The sequence below is a fragment of the Mercenaria mercenaria genome, chromosome 18, assembly GCF_021730395.1.
Source record: "Mercenaria mercenaria strain notata chromosome 18, MADL_Memer_1, whole genome shotgun sequence".
NCBI lineage: Eukaryota > Metazoa > Mollusca > Bivalvia > Venerida > Veneridae > Mercenaria > Mercenaria mercenaria.
Window position 1 is genome coordinate 35,458,776 of NC_069378.1, and position 20,115 is coordinate 35,478,890.

The 20,115-nt window shown below is 35.6% G+C and overlaps 1 protein-coding gene across 3 annotated transcripts in view; it reads left to right on the forward strand.

Moving 5' to 3' along the window:
- LOC123538397 (villin-1-like) overlaps nt 1-20,115 on the forward strand; it is a 155,475-nt gene that overhangs the window by 129,272 nt on the left and 6,088 nt on the right. For all 3 annotated transcript variants that reach the window (XM_045322475.2, XM_045322476.2, XM_053529572.1), the window contains 3 exons: nt 3,281-3,403; nt 9,440-9,511; nt 15,548-15,661. In XM_045322475.2, the coding sequence (XP_045178410.2) occupies nt 3,281-3,403; nt 9,440-9,511; nt 15,548-15,661 (309 nt within the window). The remainder of the gene's footprint in view (nt 1-3,280; nt 3,404-9,439; nt 9,512-15,547; nt 15,662-20,115) is intronic.

Below are 20,115 nucleotides of genomic sequence, written 5' to 3' on the forward strand. Positions count from 1 at the left end.
TTTAGTTTGGTACATGTACATATGTATCACTTCACAGGAAGCTTTAGTTTGGTACAAGTACATGTGTATCACTTCACAGGAAGCTTGAGTTAGGTACATGTACATATGTATCACTTCACAGGAAGCTTTAGTTTGGTACAAGTACATGTGTATCACTTCACAGGAAGCTTTAGTTTGGTACAAGTACATGTGTATCACTTCACAGGAAGCTTTAGTTTGGTACATGTACATATGTTTCACTTCACAGGAAGCTTTAGTTTGGTACAAGTACATGTGTATCACTTCACAGGAAGCTTTAGTTTGGTATATGTACATATGTATCACTTCACAGGAAGCTTTAGTTTGGTACAAGTACATGTGGATCACAGGATGCTTTAGTTTGGTACAAGTACATGTGTATCACAGGAAGCTTTAGTTTGGTACAAGTACATGTGTATCACTTCACAGGAAGCTTTAGTTTGGTACATGTACATGTGTATCACTTCACAGGAAGCTTTAGTTAGGTATATGTACATATGTATCACTTCACAGGAAGCTTTAGTTTGGTACAAGTACATGTATATCACGTCACAGGAAGCATTAGTTAGGTACATGTACATATGTATCACTTCACAGGATGCTTTAGTTTGGTACAAGTACATATGTATCACTTCACAGGAAGCTTTAGTAAGGTACATGTACATATGTATCATGTCACAGGAAGCTTTAGTAAGGTACATGTACATATGTATCATGTCAGAGGATGCTTTAGTTTGGTACAAGTACATATCTATCACATCACAGGAAGCTTTAGTTAGGTACACGTACATATATATCACATCACAGGAAGCTTAAGTTTGGTACAAGTACATATGTATCACATCACAGGAAGCTTTAGTAAGGTACATGTACATATGTATCACATTGCAGAAAGCTGTAGTAAGGTACATGTACATATGTATCATGTCACAGGAAGCTTTAGTTTGGTACAAGTACATATGTATCATGTCACAGGAAGCTTTAGTTAGGTACATGTTCATACGTATCACGTCGCAGAAAGCTGTAGTTAGGTACAAATACTTATGTATCACATCACAGGAAGCTTTAGTTAGGTACACCTACATATATATCATGTCACAGGAAGCTTTAGTTAGGTACAAGTACATATGTATCACGTCACAGGAAGCTTTAGTTAGGTACACGTACATATGTATCACGTCACAGGAAGCTTTAGTTAGGTACATGTACATATGTATCAGCTCACAGGAAGCTTTAGTTTGGTACAAGTACATATGTATCATGTCACAGGAAGCTTTAGTTAGGTACATGTTCATATGTACCACGTCGCAGAAAGCTGTAGTTAGGTACAAATACTTATGTATCAAGTCACAGGAAGCTTTAGTTAGGTACATGTACAAATGTACCATGTCACAGGAAGCTTTAATTAGGTACAAGTACATATGTTTCACGTCACAAGAAGCTTTAGATAGGTACACGTACATATGTATCACGTCACAGGAAGCTTTAGTTAGGTACAAGTACATATGTATCACGTCACAGGAAGCTGTAGTTAGGTACAAGTACATATGTATCACGTCGAAGGAAGCTTTAGTTAGGTATGTATCACGTCGCAGGAAGCTTTAGTAAGGTACAAGTACATATGTATCACATCACAGTATGAGACATACAGTAAGATAGGGGATAAACATCATGACAGAGGGAGACACTTGGCTGGTTATAAAGTGATTGTTTTTGTTTTTAGCTCACCTGTCACATAGTGACAAGGTGAGCTTTTGTGATCACCCTTCGTCCGTCGTCAGTCCGTCCGTCAACAATTTCTTGTCTGCATGATAGTGGTTTCATTTATGATTTTATTTTAACCAAACTTGCACACAACTTGTATCACCATAAGATCTCGGTTCCTTTCTTGAATTGGTCAGATCCCATTATTGGTTCTAGAGTTATGGCCCCTGAAAGGGCCAAAATTAGCTATTTTGAGCTTGTCTGCACAATAGCAGCTTTATTTTTGATTTAATTTTTACCAAACTTGCACACAACTTGTATCACCATAAGATCATGGTTCCTTTCTGGAACTGGCCAGATTCCTTATGGGTTTCAGAGTTATGGCCCCTGAAAGGGCCAAAATTAGCTATTTTGACCTTGTCTGCACAATAGCAGCTTTATTTATGATTTGATTTTTACCAGACTTGCACACAACTTGTATCACCATAAGATCTTGGTTCCTTTCTGGAACTGGCAAGATTTCATTATAGGTTCCAGAGTTATGGCCCCTGAAGGGGTCAAAATTAGCTGTTTTGACCTTGTCTGCACAATAGCAGCTTCATTTATGATTTGATTTTAACCAAACTTGCATAAAACTTGTGTCACCATAAGATCTTGGTTCCTTTCTGGAACCGGCCAGATCCCATTATTGGTTCCAGAGTTATGGCCCCTGATAGGGCCAGAATTAGCTATTTTGACCTTGTCTGCAAAATAGCAGCTTCATTTTTGATTTGAATTTGATCAAACTTGCACAAAACTTGTGTCACCAAAAGATCTTGGTTCCATTCTTGAACCGGCCAGATCCCTTAATGGGTTCGAGAGTTATGGCCCCTGAAAGGGCCAAAGTTGTCTATTTTGACCTTGTCTGCACAATAGCAGCTTCATTTTTGATTTGATTTTAACCAAACTTGCACACAACTTGTATCACCATAAGATCTCGATTTTTTTTTATACGCCCACAGGGACGTATTATGTTATCGCCTCGGTGTCTGTCTGTCTGTCTGTCTGTCTGTCTGTGTGTTGGTTAGCAATTTCCCTTCCGCTCTGTAATTCTTGAACCCCTTGATGGATTTCAGAGAAACCTGACACAAATGTTCACTCTTTGAAAGGATGTGCAGAGCGCATGTTTCGGATGGCTAAATACAATGTCAAGGGCACACTTAGGGGTCAAAGGTCATATGACTTTGTTTTATGTGAATAATGCGCTGCATTTGCGTTGTATTGCAGTGCTCTTGGTTTTATTTGGCAGATCCTTCCTTTGTTTGCTTACAATATTTTTTTTTATTACTTCCCTTTGATATAACTATAAATAGCTTATTTAGTAACTTTTTTATTATTGGCCGTAGTGAAAAACTGAGATCACTTTTCTGTGGTACAACATGGATGGTACCTCCAATTTTTAGGTGTATTTTGACATATATGTACCTTGTAAGAATTTTTTCTTTTTGTTTTTGGTTAAAGCAATGGTACTCAGGTGAGTGATATAGGGCCATCATGGCCCTCTTGTTTTTCTTTTCAGGAATATGTAAAAACTGACCCAACAGAAAGAGATCCTGATACAACAATTTACAGAATCAAACAGGGCTGCGAGCCTCCAACATTTACTGGATGTTTTGGTACCTGGGATCCTGATTTCTTCAAGGTAAATACATGTTGTTAACATTTTAGCCCAGCTTGTTAAACAGTAGGAAGAGCTACTTCCTACTTAGGCCAGCTCCATTTGTGCTGTCGTTACCATCACATAAAGGTTTAAGTTTTGCATGCAAGGTCATATCTTTGTAACTTTGTACCAGCTCTACTGGAAAAAAAACAACTCTTGGTTGAATTTGATTTAAATTATGACCATTTTTAGCTCATCTGATTTTTTGGAAAAAAATGATGAGTTATTGTCATCACTTGAGCGGTGTCGGCGTTGCCTGGTTAAGTTTTATGTTTAGGTCAGCTTTTCTCCAAAACTATCAAAGCTACTGCTTTGAAACTTGGAACACTTGTTCACCATCATAAGCTGACCCTGTGTAGCAAGAAACATAACTCCATCCTGCTTTTTGCAAGATTTATGGCCCCGTTTGTACTTAGAAAATATCAGATTTCTTGGTTAAGTTTTATGTTTAGATCAACTTTTCTCCTAAACTATCAAAGCTATTGCTTTGAAACTTGCAACACTTGTTCACCATCATAAGCTGACCCTGTACATCAAGAAACATAACTCCATCCTGCTTTTCGCAAGAATTATTGCCCCTTTAGGACTTAGAAAATCAGTTTTCTTGGTTAAGTTTTATGTTTAGGTCAGCTTTTCTCCTAAACTATCAAAGCTATTGCTTTAAAACTTGCAACACCTGTTCACCATCATAAGCTGACCCTGTACAGCAAGAAACATAACTCCATCCTGCTTTTTGCAAGATTTATGGCCCCTTTTGGACTTAGAAAATATCAGATTTCTTGGTTAAGTTTTATGTTTAGGTCAACTTTTTCTCTTAAACTATCAAAGCTATTGCTTTGAAACTTGCAACACTTGTTCACCATCATAAGCTGACCCTGTACAGCAAGCAACATAACTCCATCCTGAGTTTTGCAATAATTATTGCCCCTTTTGGACTTAGAAAATCATTTTTTTAGTTAAGTATTATGTTTAAGTCAACTTTCCTCATAAACTATCAAAGCTATTGCTTTAAAACTTGCAACAGTTTTTCACCATCATAAGCGGATGAATAATGAATAAAACTATGTATCCTAGAAAAGCTCTATGTACATAATTCTTAGCACTCTATAGCAGATGAAATATCATATCTTCATCTGTTCAGACATTTAAGTTTGTATACTTTGTTTTTATTCATATTTATATGTACTTATGTTTACTTATTTCAGTTTTCTACTTTTCAGCATTTTTTGTCAAAAGACATAATTGTAATTAATGACTTATGTTGATAATATTTATTTTATATTTTGTATATACATGTATGTTGTGGACCATATTGTAAATTGGTAAATATGCCAGATGTGTAATCCACAGAAAATAAAGTCTTTACTTACTTACTTACATACATACTTACTTACTTACTTACATCAAGAAACGTAACTCTGTCCTGCTTTTTGCAAGAATGATGGCCCTTTTTAGACTTAGAAAATCATGGGTAGGACAATATTTCTGTTATACAAAAAAATCAGATGAGCGTCAGCACCCGCAAGGCGGTGCTCTTGTTCCACATAGAAATTTGGTTAAAGATTTGAGTGCAACTGTCAACCTGTATCTAGTAATAACTAAATGTATTCACTGACTGTGAGACTATGTGCAGTGTGTGCCTTAATGCTAAAAAATACACATTGTTAAAGCCATAGATTGCACAGTTTTCCTGTTGCAAGATTTTGGCATGACTAGTCAGAATGCTCCAAAATCATGAAAACAGATACTGTTACCATTAATGAGCCTGCTGATTGTTTGCATATGTGTCAACTTAATTTGAATATATGCTATGCACATGCTGTTGGCATAATTCAAGCTTATCCTAGTTCAAGTTAATGTGTGATATTTGCTAGAAATATGATTATCAATTGTATCAGAGGTGGTTGTTTTCAGTCAAATAGTGACATGATCAGAATGTTCTGTTACCACTTTGTTGATTAATTGGCATTGTTACACAATAACTTGGTCTCCATGGTTAAGGTAAGACATGTAAGTACTGTGTAACCTACATTAGGGGTCGCATATATATAGCATGGCCCTGCTTAGGTCTGACTGTTGGAATTCCATATAAAATCTTTATTTAGCGCGTCCCTGCTTAATGTGGTCAGCTAAAGATTAATCAAAATGGGCTACAAAGTATAAAGGGGCTATAATTGGGAGTCACACACATAAGCTATGGTGACCAGTCACTGTACATCAACAGTTTCCCTAGACAAGTCCTCTGAATCCATTAGTTGGTTAGAATATATAAAGGAAACTTGGTCAGGAGTGTTCCTTGGGTGATCCTCTTTCAAAGTTGTTCAGTTGCACATAAATTAGTTGCCAGAAATTTAAAAAAAAATGAAGAAGAAAAAAACATCTCCCAATCTGTTGGGTCTGATTTTATAATGATATCCTAGCTATGGTCTTTGGTGACCTCCTACCAAGATTTTTCAAACTATTAGACCCCTTCTGGTTGAAAACCAGTTTCGGGGATTATAGGATTGCCTTTTTCATCAGTCCCTACCATTCCGTCCATCTGTGCTAACATTTGGACACTTAGGTGGCTATAGGAACAATAGGTAACTGTAATTTTTATATGCCCGAAGGGACGTATTATGTTATGACGCCAGTGTCTGTCCGTCATATCATCAACAGTTTTGTTTAAATGACATCTCTCCAAAACCACTGAATGGATTTTGACGAAACTTGGCCTTAGTGTTCCTTGGGTGGTCCTCTACCAAGGTTGTTCCGGTTCCACTTGGTTGCACATAGGGACTGCTAGAGCTAAAAATAGAAAAATATTCAAACAACATCTCCTCCTAAACCAATGGTCCAGTTTTGAAATAATTTCAAGCAAATGGTCTTTATGTCACCCTGTTCCAAGATTGTTCAAATCATACAGATTCGTCAAAAAACATGGCTGCCGGGGGGTGTTATCACTTTTCCTTATATGTATATAGTGGAAATTTAAAAAAATCTTCTTGTGTGAAACTGCTGGCCTGATTAATCCCCCGCCGTGGCAGAGGGATTGTAGGAATGGTCTGCGTCCGTCCTTCTGTCCAGTCAGCCATGCCGGCTCAAGGTCAAGGTCACAGCTCAAGGTCAAAGGTTTGAGCCTTCCATTTTGTGTCCGCTCTATATCTCCTAAACCCCTTGAAGGATTTTTATCAAACTTGGGTCAAACGATCACCTCATCAAGGCGATGTGCAGAACTTATAAGTCAGCCATGTCGGCTCAAGGTCAAGGTCACGTCTGAAGGTCGAAGGTTTGAGCCTTCCATTTCGTGTCCGCTCTATATCTCCTAAACCCCTTGAAGGAATTTTATAAAACTTGGGTCAAATGATTACCACATCAGAACGATGTGCAGAAATTATGAGTCAACCATGCCAGCTCAAGGTCAAGGTCACAACAAAGGGTCGAAGGTTTGAGCCTTCCATTTGGTGTCCACTCTATATCTCCTTAACCCCTTGAAGGATTTTCATCAAACTTGGGTCAAATGATCACCTCATCAAGAACTCATGAGTCAGTCATGTCAACTCAAGGTCCAGGTCACAACTGAAGGTCAAAGGTTTCAGCTCTGTATCTCCTAAACCCCTTGAAGGATTTTCATGAAAACTTTGGTCAAATGATCACCTCATCAAGACGTTGTGCAGAATTCATGAGTCAGCCATGTCAGTTCAAGGTCTAGGTCACAGCTAAAATCAAAGGTTTTACCCTTTCACTATCCATAGCAGTGGTGGGGGATTTAGCTGTCTTTCAGACTGCCTTGTTTTGAAATAATTTTACACAAATAATCCTGTTATGACCCTCTACTAAGATTGTTCAAATTATTTTGATTCGTCAAAAAACATGGCCACCAGAGGGTGTGGTTCCTTTTCTCTATATGTGTATAGTGGAAACTTTAAAAATTGTCTTGTGTGAAACTGCTGGCCCGATTTTAAAATAAATTTACACAAATGGTCCTTGAGTGACCCTTTACCAAGATTGTTCAAATTATTGTGATTTGTCAAAAAACATGGCCGCCGGAGGGTGTGGACACTTTCCCCTATATGTATATAGCGGAAACTTAAAAAATCTTCTAGTGTAAAACTGCTAGCCCAATTGTAAATTTTTTTTTACACAGATGGTTACCCTCTACCAAGATTGTTCAAATTATTTATTCATCAAAAAACATGGGTGCCGTGGGGAGGTGGTCAGTTTTCCCTATCTTTAACAAGAGGGTCATTGACCCTAAAGCGCTCACTCTTGTTAAAGAATGTTTAAATTTTGATATGCCAAAAACATGGCTGAGAGCTAAATATAGGAAAAAAAGTTCGAATGTTTTCTTGTCTAAAACCACTGGTTTGATTTTGAAATAATTTCATAGGAAAGATGCTTCAAGTGGGTCTAGTTCTCCTAATATGGATCTACGGATATCTTTGAAAATCTCCGCTGAATCTGCCAACTAGATTTCAAAATATGCCTTGTTATAACCTGTATGAAATATGAAACTGTAGTGAGAGGTATAGGGTCATCATGACCCTCTTGTCTCTGTATTGCTATATGGAAAACTTAGAAAATCTTCTCCTCTGAAATTGAATTGCTCTGAACATAATTTCACTGAACTGTCCCTTGAGTGAACTTCTACCAAATTCCTCCAAGCCATGTTAATTCATAGAAAAAAAAACATTGCCTCAAGAGCACAGGACAGTTTGCTGTATATTGCTATTACAAAAACTTGGAACATTTTCTTCTCAGAAACCAGTCAAAATTTCAAAATAATTTCATTGCAATATTCCTTGGGTGGCCCTCCACCAAATTTCTTCAAGCTGTGTTGATTTGTTAAAAATTATAGCCACCAGGGGGATGGGACTAGCTGTCTCTGTAAGGCTATACAGAAACCTCTGAAGATTTTCTTTAGATCTGCAGGGCCGATTTCAGAATAATTTCTTACAAATATTTCTTTGAGTGTGGAATGTCTGTGTGATCTACCAATTTACTTCAGGTCATTCTGCTGTGTTAAAAAAGGTAGTCATAAGGGGTCTAGGCACTCCTTGCAGTTACAGTGGAATATTCTTGTCAGAAACTGCTGTTTTAATTTCAAAATAATTTCACACAAATGTTCCTTAGTTAACCCTATACCAAATCAGTACAGGGCAAGTGATTCAGTCAGCAAGCTTTAAGTCAGCAATTAATTTCTACAGTTACTTTAGCTACTTGGCCACAGAGGCCCCAGCCTCCAGGATTAACAAATAGAAAAGTGTTCAAGCAAAAGTTTCCTAAACTACTGGTCAAACAAAAATCTCCTAGACTGCTGGTCAAATTTTGAAATTATTTCACAGATTACTTTGATTTGTTTGAGTTAGAAAAAAACAACATTTTGCTTGTTTGTGTTCTATGCTCCAAACAGATCTTCATAAATTCAAATCAAACAATTTTGCTGAAATGTTTCAGTGGTGACCTTTTCAAGTTTTTAATGCCATTTTGATTTGTCAAAAAAAAGTAGCTGCTATGGAAACTTGGAAAGCTTCAAATAATTATGTAGACCTTCCAAAGTAAGTTGAAAGAAATTCAGAAATTTTTCTTGGATGTTTCTACCAAAATTGACTGTTTGACTTGGGAATCCTTGTCATCACAGCCCTTTATTTCAGGTGGAGTAGAGACTTATTTGCAATAAAATACATCCTGTTTATTGAAATGTAGTGATACAATGTGGAGGGGCATCTGTAACAATGCCTAGTGGTTAAAGTCGCTGACTTAGAATCACCTGCCCCTCACTGATTTGGGTTTGAGCCTCACTCGGGGCATTGAATTCTTCATGTGAGGAAGCCATCCAGCTGCCTTATGGAAGGTCGTTGGTTCTACCCAGGTGATGAAATAAAGCACGGTGGTGCACATGGGGGTCTTCCTCCACCATCAAAGCTGGAAAGTCGCCATATGACCTATACTAATGTCAATGCCGTGTTAAACCCAAGAAAAATAAAAAAGATTCAATGTAGATAATTTTGGACCAAATATTTTGTTTTAATATTGCAGAAATCTTTAGATTACAAAGAGTATGGACAACAACTTGCTTCTGGTAATGATGCAGTCGTTCTTGTTCAAGAGGTAAGTCATTGGTTTGTGTTACAAAACTTTCAGTTATAACTTTTGTTAAATACTTTTAAATAACTTGTTCTCATTAATTGCTTCATAGGTCATCATCAAGTTTCTTTCAAATGAATGTGTTCTAAACAGTGGGAACTCATGTTATACCAAGTAAGAAATCACAGTGAAATGTCTCAGCTAAAGAATGCTAAAAAAAGGTTTGATTGTATTTTGATTTGGTGTTAATAATGACCCTGAAGACAGAGCGTGACAACATAAGGTTGTCTGCACTTGTTTATATACACCACATCTACATATTTGCCAATGTTGCCTTTGAAACCAGTTCATTTTGATATGCCAGTAGAACATCTGCTTTTGACTTACAATGGTCCTTTAAAAAAATGAAATCTTCAGATGTATGTACATTGTATTACCAAATAACTTAAACTGATATTTGAACTTCAGATTTTGGTTTTAATGATTTTCATTAATGTATAAAATACATTGCTTGTTTAGAGAAAAAGTGTGGAAAGTAGTATATATATATCTAGGTTTGTTGCAGCATTTAAAGCATTGTTTACTTTTATCAGCTGGAAAAATTAGAAGTGTTATTTGCTGTAAGTGTTAGACATTGTAAATGCACTATTGTTACACTGTAAATAGAATCCCTTATACAACTCCTTATATCTTGCCAAATCCATATACTTACTTTATCAGTTTATTTATCACGCCTGTCAAATTTGCATTCTTTTAAATTGAATAAAAAAAAAAATGACACAATTTTTCAGAGAATAAAAACAAAGACATCTTTAAAATTGAAAAAGTTTATACTAAATAGATTATGATTCCCTTGGAAGAAATTTGGTTATATTCTTTTGTTTTCAGTATGGATATATCAGCCTGCTTGTCCATTCAGTTTCTGAACAATAACTAGAGAATGCTTGGTCTCACAATGGTCAAACTTTAGAATGGTTGTCTGTGGTCAGTAGATGACCCCTATTCTCTTAGCCAATAGGTTAATGACCTTGAGACTGAAAACTATTCCTGCTCAATAACTGAAGAATGCTTTTACCTTCTGTTGTCAAACTTCATAGGATGATTGCTTGTGGTCTATCAGTGGATGACCCCAATTGTTTTGGGAGTCAGTAGATCAAAGGTCAAGGTCACTGTTATCTTTAAATTAAAAGCAGTTTCCACTTGATATCTAAAGAATGCTTTTTCTTTCATTCAAAAAACCTTTGCCCATGGTCAGTACATGACACCTATTCTTTCCTGGGTCAGAAGGTCAGTCACAATGACTCCTGGCCTGAAAACAGTTTTGGATGAATAACTAATGTATGCTTTGGCCTATGGTCATCAGTCTCATAGGATAATGGCCTGTTGTCAAGAGATTACCCTTACTATATTGGGGTCAGAGATCATAGTGATTTCAACAAGAAAAATGATTTCAGCTCTTTAGTTAAATGGTTGCCTGTAGTCAGTAGATGACCCCTGATGTTTTAGAAGTTATTAAATCAAAGGTCAAGGTCACAGTATACAAAATTATATAACCACTTGCCTCTGACCATCAAAGGGGTGTTTTACAGACAGCTGTTGATCTTTAAGCTTTGAGGAGATTTAAGAAGAAATTCAAAGTCACAAAATAGGTTTAATAAGCGTTAAAGGGAATACCTTCATTCTAGAATTCTATCTGGTACAAAAACCTATATTGTTTTACCAGCATTCCGTCTTATTCACAAACATCACTTGGAATGCTTCTATAAATTAAATAGCTCATTTAAATCACCTGTCTGGAAAAGCATGCCACACAGAGCACTGGGATGTGTTTATTCCTTCTTAATGATGTATACAGGGATTGCACTGCAAACACTTTTATACCATGTCCCTCACCATTCTTCCCATCTCTGGTAGAATCTATGTGTATAGTGAAGTACTCAGACATACTTACTTCACAGACATTTAGACTTACATTTACTAGTAATCCAGTTCAGTTTTACTGTTTGAATCTCTGACAGTTCTGTTAATATATATATCGAGGGCTGACCGGGAAACTATTGTATCTGCATTTTTGTAAATTTTACAGGAGAAAGAAAAAACTGAATATTTCTTAAAAAACACAGCTTAGTATTACCATTCTTAGTAAATCATTATCAATCGAAATAAGAAATAATATGTTGGCTTTTAAAATGTACTCAAATAATTTATTTTTAAGATTTAGCAAAAAGTGTCACATACAATAGTTTCACGTTCAAAATGACGTTATTGAATTAAAAAAATTACCGTGAAACTATTGTATCTGCGTTATTTATTCAATATTATTTATAAAATTCATATTGCTTTAAGCATAGAATTATTGTTTTATTTATAAATAACATAAACTACAAATATACAATGAAAATAGTGTTAGATACAGTATTTTCTTTCTGATGACCGGGAAACTATAGTATCTGCACTTCGATTATTTTTTCATTTTTTATTATTATCTCATTGAATTATCGCTTATTTGTAATTATATTTTTGTATTTCCATCGATAAATTGGTAAATGAATTAAACTAAACAATACCTTAAGCCAGTGTATTAAATAATGGTCAAATAAAATAAAAATATGTTTATCATTATCTTAAATTATTTTTTTGTTGTTGTTCTTTTGCAAGCGTATGCATTAATACTTGACTGTACACATTTCATTACATCCAGATATAAATTTTATACATGAAATCAAGAAATTAATTTATGCTAAAATGAAGCTATACAAGGGGGAAATGAGCTGCAACATGAGAAAACCAACATAGAACATTTATGACCAGTGTGGATCCAGACCAGCTTGCGCATCTGTGCAGTCTGGTCAGGATCTTTACTGCTTGCTAACTGTTGTAAGTTTCTCTAATTGCAAAAAGTAAACAGTATGGATCCTGACCAGACTGCACAGATATGTTAGTTTAATTTGAAATGGTTTCACCCCTCCCAAATCTTCAACAAGAATTTAATTTTTCAGGACAGTCCTGTTGCTTTTGAAGTGACTGTGTAAGGCATAAAAAAATTGTTCGTTTCCATTGTTTGTTTACAGTATTCCAACCTACCCAAAATGGTTGGTCCGACCCTAAAATTTTAATGTTTTTATGGCCTTAACGATTTTTTTTTCTTCAAATTTTTAATAAAAAATTGCAGAACTGCACTTTTTATGCTTTAAACATTGTCAGTGATGTTAGAAAGGAACTTATTGGGAGCTCTAAAGACATAACCTTCTTATTTGTATTCATTTCTTGACATAAAAATAATTTCCGAAAAGTCTCAATAATTTTAAACAAAAAAAAAACATTTTCCAACCTACCTACCCTAATTTATTTTGTGCATGCTACCGAAAACAAAAACAAATTAAGGCCTAATTTACCTTTATGTGAACAATTTAATATGTGATTTTGTTCTCTGTATCACCTGTGTTCCAGCTACAGTAGTACAGTGAAACTTTGGTAAAGACAGAATATTATCAGGAATCATTTTAAAAAATTGCTGAAAACAGAGATTTCTACATGACACTGTCTCGTTTTCTTTTTTGGACAAAGGTTTTCATATACATTCAAACATTTAAATCGTTATAGTACAAATAAAAAAGGACAAAACTGACTGTATGAATTAACATGGTTATAATAGAGCCACGTCACATTAACAACTGCCTTTGGTAATCTTCAGGACTTTGCAAACAGTGGGCCCAGATCAGTCTGATCAGGACCCACAGTGTTTGCTAAGTAACAAAAGACCTATTAAACTTTTTCAAGAAGCAATTTTCTGATCCTATTTAAAATTCAACAACCTAAAAGCACAGGAAAGCCTGGATCTACAGTAAGTCTTGACAGTAATTTACTCAGTCATGAAGACACTTTTTTGCATGACATGGCTCATTATGTAATAGTATTCAGCATTAATTTTTTGGGGAAATTGGCTTTGAAGCTTACAAGCCGAGTTCTTTCTGAAAAAAATAGTAACAATTTTCGAACAACAAAAATTACACGATCCACAGAGTCGTGAAACGCTCACCTCAGTGATACCAATTTACCAAATGTATAAGCTCTTGGTTTCTTGGTTTTAGACTAGATAATATTTTCAAACATTTTCCTACATAAGTGTATGTAAAAGAAGTGATTTTAAGATTTGACAGCTTGAAATATCTTGGTAGAAACATCTTGGTAGAGGGTCACCTCACAAACATTTCTGGACAGGTTTTGTTTAAACAATTCATGCCTAGCAATCTGCGAATGAGGACTTTGGCAAACGCTGAAGACCAACCTTAGACGCAACAGAATGTGATGGATGATTAGGGACTTCACTGTTTGCATGAAGGATTCACTTGTTCTAAGTAAATCAAGACCTTACACCCCCATACAAGTTTGCACATACAACATTTTATTTTATAACCAGTGTGTTTGCAGTTACCGTGAAACTATTGTATCTGTATCACATTATGTGAAAATGTTAATGTAAACTATTACTTATTTTAGTTCTTTAATATTCACATAAAACCTGAACAACAGTAACAAGTTTTCTCCTTGTTTGGTGTTTAAATTACAGACCATAATGTCACAAATAATGTTTTTTTCAAATTGAGACAGTAACAGGAAATGTTACCAGGAAACTATTGTATGTGCTTAGGAGGCAGATACAATAGTTTCCCGGTCAAAGAACTTTTAAGAAGTTGATGGTTGCAGATACAATATTTTCACATTATTAAAAAAAGAACAAGAAATTATTGGAAAGTTTTTATAATATTTTTGCAGTAGATGTATGACAATAAAAGGCTTAAGAAAATGCAATAAAACCATTTTTGGTCAAAATGTCAGATACAATAGTTTCCCGGTCAGCCCTCGATATTTGTAAATTTTGACAGTTGTCTGTTTTTCACATTGATAGAAACATATAACTAAGAAAGAAAATAACAATGTGATTTAATTTGTTATCTAGGAAAAATAACAACAGCTGTATAATGATGCTTTTTGCCAAAACAATTTATTTGTTGGAACAAAAATTCATGGATTTTAATTTTTATCGAGCCCGTAAGGGAAAGAGACATAGTTGTCCAAATGGCTGTTCGGTGTATGTGCGTGCGTCAGTGTGTCCATCCGGATTTCTTGTCATTAGTTTGTCATTGATTGTGGGATTTTAAAATAACTTGGCACAATTATTAACCTCCATGAGATGGTGTGTCGCGTGCAACACCGGCGTCAATATCTTAAAGGCCAAGGTCACACTTGGAGTATTAAGGTCAAATATGGCTATAATTGGCCTTGTCTGGACAATTAACTTTGTCATTGAATGTAAGATTATAAAATAACCTGGCACAGTTGTTTACCACCATGAGATGGTGTGTCGCGTGCAACACCGGCTCCAATATCTTAGAGGTCAAGGTCACACTTTGAGTTTAAAGGTCAAATATGGCTATAATTGACCTTGTTCGGACAATAACTTTGTCATTGAATGTGGGATTTTAAAATAACTTGGCACAATTGTTCACCACCATGAGACAGCACGTTGCGCTTAAACCCTTGTCAATATCTTAACGGTTAAGGTCACACTTGGAGTTTAAATGTCAAATATGGCTATCATTGACCTTGTCCGGACAATAACTTCGTCATTGAATGTGGGATTTTAAAATAACTTGGCACTATTGTTCACCACCATAAGACGGTATGTGGCGCGCAACACCTGTGTCAATGTCTTAAAGGTTAAGGTCACACTTGGAGTTTAAAGGTCAAATATGGCTATAATTGACCTTGTCTGGACAATTAACTTTGTCATTGAATGTGAGATTAAAAAATAACCTGGCACAGATGTTTGTCTCAGTGAGACAGAGTTTCGTGTGCAACTCCCAGTCCTTTTGACAGCTGGCGGGCTCGACATGTTGCCCTTGGGCATCTAGTTTAAGATCAAGTATCTGACAGTCTTGTTTGTTTTCATGCTTTGGCTCTACCACAAAGTTCTTCTAATGGTAATACCAGTTCTATAGTGTCATTTTGTCAAAGAAGATTAATTGCTGTTTCTTAATGGTATGTGTTTGTCTACAGAATATGAATGCCAATGGTGGAGAAAATTTTGAAGAGATGACTAAATATCCCCTGGCAGATTTACAGGTTAATACAGAAGAACTACCTGGTGGAGTTGATCCTAAATGTAAAGAGGTAAATATTTTTGTATTTGAGTTTGAAATTAAGAATGCCATCTTTAGAGCTTCTCAAGTCTACAGCTTGTTTCAACAATTTTTATGCAACCTTTCCCCATCTAGGATATAGTAAGTGCAGTGTTTATCCATCTGAAGTATGTCCGGTCTGTAATTTCGTCATTCATGGATGGATTTTAATAAAACTTGGTACAAATGATCAACATGACATGAAATGATGACATGTCACTTGCAAGAAATAAATCTACACCTCTTACTTGTGAATTATCAACCTTTTTAGCTCGACTATACGAAGTTTAATGAGAGCTATCCTACTCGCCCCAGCGTCGGCGTCTTTCCGCGTCCCCACCTTGGTTAAAGTTTTTTAACACTTTCTCTTTTTTCAACTTATCTCTGTAATTACTTGAGGATTTGATTTAAACTTGAAATACTTATTCCTCATCATCATCCACATCATCTGACATAAGGGCCATAACTCTGGCACCAATATTTCATGAATTATCCCCCCTTTTCACTTAGATTTTCAGGTTAAAATTTTGATGCACTTTCACTCTATCTCTGTTATTACTGAATGGATTTGATTCAAACTTAAAATAGTTGTTCAACATCATCACCCACATCATATGACACAAGGTGCATAAATCTGGCACCATTTTTTCATGAATTATTCCCCCTTTTTACTTAGAATTTCAGGTTAAAGTTTTGGTGCACTTTCACTCTACCTCTGTTATTACTGAATGGATTTGATTAAAACTTAAAATAGTTGTTCAGCATCATCACCCACATCATATGACACAAGATGCATAACTCTGGCACAATTTTTCATGAATTATTGCCCTTTTTACTTAGAATTTTAGGTTAAAGTTTTGATGCACTTTCACTCTGTCTCTGTTATTACTGAATGGATTTGATTCAAACTTAAAATAGTTGTCCAGCATCATCACCCACACCATATGATGCAAGGTGCATAACTCTGGCACCAATTTTTCATTAATTATTCCCCCATTTTTACTTAGAATTTTAGGTTGAAGTTTTGATGCACTTTCACTCTGTCTCTGTTATTACTGAATAGATTTGATTCAAACTTAAAATAGTTGTTCAACATCATCACCCACACCATATGGTGCAAGGTGCATAACTCTGGCACCAATTTTTCATTAATTATTCCCCCCTTTTCACTTAGAATTTTAGGTTAAAGTTTTGGTGCACTTTCACTCTGTCTCTGTTATTACTGAATGGATTTGATTCAAACTTAAAATAGTTGTTCAGGCTATTGCGCAATATCTTCATCCACAATTGGAGTCATTAAACACTCCAGTGACAGCTCTAGTTTCCTCAGATGTGCCCAGTTTCACTATCCAGCATCGAAATAGTCGAGCCCGCTGTCTCCTGTGACAGCTCTTGTTTGAATGACCATCCAGACTTGTATCTGGTCTGTAATTTTGACAATCATAGATGGATTTCAAGACAATCTTGGCTTTAATGAGCAGTATGACATGATGATGTCTTGTGTGCATGAACCATAGCTCTGGCATCCTTAGCTTTTTGACTAACCTCCTTTTATCACGTTTGATGTTGCAGGATTGTAATAAAGCAATTACATAAAAATGATAATACACTAGACTATAAGTGTAATAAAGCTTTGACGTCGACGGTTATAGAATAGGAAAAGTTGGTCAAATTGACTTGTTTATATAGTAAAAGAAAGGAGCATTTTTGATGTTTCAACAGGAAAAGCTAACATGTGATACTATATATTTTATTATCTACTTTATATTAAAAAACAAGAGGTTCATGATGACCCTGGATCGCTCACCTGAGTAATATGAGCTACATGTTTCAAATGTCAAACTGATGCTAAAATATTAAGAAAGTAGGCCAGTAGGTCAAAATATTAAGAAAGTAGGTCAGTAGGTCACCTTTATGGTCACTGAATGTCAGTTTTAAGATCGGTATGTAAAACTGTACATGTCATCAAAATTTCAAGACTGTATCTTAAAAAACTAGAAAGTAGGTCACGTTCATGGTCACTGAAATTCAGTGTTAAGATCAGTCTGCAAAACTGTACATGTCATCAAAATTTCAAGGTCAATGGAAGTCAGTTTTATGATTTGGCCTGGTGACCTAGTTTTTGACCCCAGATGAACCAGATTCTTACTTGACTTAAAGATCAACAAGATTAACATTCTGACAAAATTTTAAGATATACTGTCATAAATGTGGCCTCTAGAGTGTTAACAAGCTTTTCCTTTGATTTTACCTGGGCCCAGTTGTTCAAAACTTCAACAGTTGATTAAGCTAACAGTCGATTAACTTTTAAAGTAATATCTCAACATTTTAGAAAACTTAAAAAAGCAAATGTATGATTTAAGGATTATGAACACTAAAACGTCTTTACAGTAAAATCCAAACATCATACTAGTGTTTCCCACCAAGACTGGTATTTTGAATCAAATTTAACAGGCGATTAGTTTAATAGTCTGTTTTAAGTTTCGGACAAAAGGGTCCTGGTGACCTAGTTTTTGATCCCAAGTTTCATAGAGATATGGTCATAAATGTGGTCTCTAGAGTGTAACGAGCTTTTCCTTTGATTTGACCTTGTGACTTAGTTTTTGACCCCACCTGACCAAGATTTGAACTGGACCAAAAGATCATCAAGATTGACATTCTGACAAAGTTTCATTAGAGATATTGTCATAAATGTGGCCTCTGACCCAACATCAAACTCGTCCAAGATTTTATTGAGGGTAACATTCTGACCAAATTTCATCAAGATTCGGCTGAAATTGTGACCTGAAGAGTGTTAAAAGTCAAATTGTTTACGACGGACACAGGGCGATCAGACAAGCTCACCAATGTGTGGTTGAAATTAACAGGAAATCAACTTCAAAATTTTAGAATTTTTTTACTTTTTCACATTTGACTTAAAAATATTTTCTTTTGATCATGATTAATGAATATACCAAAAGAAAAGTAAGGAACCATGGTTTTAAGCCGTGGTTTATAGCTTTTGTGACCACTTAGTGTCCGTCGTGTGTCATCCGTCGTCTGTCGTGTGTCCGTCAACAATTTCTAAAAAAAAATCTTCTTCTTGAAAACCACTGGGCAGAATTACACCAAACTTCACAGGAATGATCCTTGGGTGACCCCTTTCAAAATTGTTCGAAAATTCGAATTTAAAGCAAAACTCTGGTTGCCATGGCAACCGAAAGGAAAAACTTAAAAAATCTTCTTGTCCAAAACCACAGTTCATAGGGCTTTTATATTTAGTATGTACCATCATCTAGTGGTCCTTTACCAGGATTGTTCAAATTATCCCCCTGGGGTCAAATATGGCCCCATCCTGGGGGTCACATGGTTCACATAGATTTATATAGGGAAAAAATATGGAAATCTTCTTGTCCAAAACCACAGGTCATAGGGCTTTGATATTTGGTATGTAGCATAATCTAGTGGTCCTCTACCAAGATTGTTCAAATTATCCCCCTAGGGTCAAATATGGCCCTGCCCCGGGGTTCCCAAATTTTACATAGACTTATATAGGAAAAAAAAGTTTAAAAATCTTCTTGTCTGAAAGCACAACACTTAGACCTTTGATATTTGGGTGAAAAGAGGCCCTGCCCTTGGGGTCCCAAGTTTTATATAGACTTATATAGGAAAAAACTTTAAATCTTCTTGTCTGAAACCATAAGACCTAGCCTTTTGATATTTGGTATGATGCATTGTCTAGTAGTCCTCTACCAAAATTGTCAAATTATGCCACTGGGGTTAAAAGAGGCCATGCCCTGGGGTCACTTAGTTATTATGTGAGTTATATAGGAAAAATACTTAAAAAATCATCTGATCCTATTTCCAAGACTGTTTAATTATAATTACCTGATGACCCCAAGTAATATGATGTCATTTGACTGTGACCTTGACCTACTGACCTACTTTCTTGTTTTTTAAGATACAGCTTTGAAATTTTGATGACATACACAGTTTTGCACACAAATTGTAAAACTGAATTTCATTGACCATGAATGTGACCTACTGACTTTCTTAATATTTTATCATCAGTTTGACATTTGAAACATGTAGCTTATATTACTCAGGTGAGCGATCCAGGGTCATCTTGACCCTCTTGTTAAAAATCTTCTTGTCTGAAAGTTCAAGGCCTAGGCCTTTGATACTTGGTATGTAGTGGTTCTCTAACAAGAATTTTCAAATTATGCCCCTGCCCTAGGGGTCACTTGTTATATGAAATATATAGGAAAAAATACTTTAAAAATTTTCTGATCATATTTCCTAGACTGTTTTATTATAATTACCTGATGACCCCAAGTAATTAGGGGTCATTTGACTTTGACCTTGACCTACTTTTTTATTTTTTTTTTAAGACAGAGCCTTGAGAATTGGATGACAAGTGATCCTAACACTGACTTTCAGTGACCATGAATGTGACCTACTGACCTA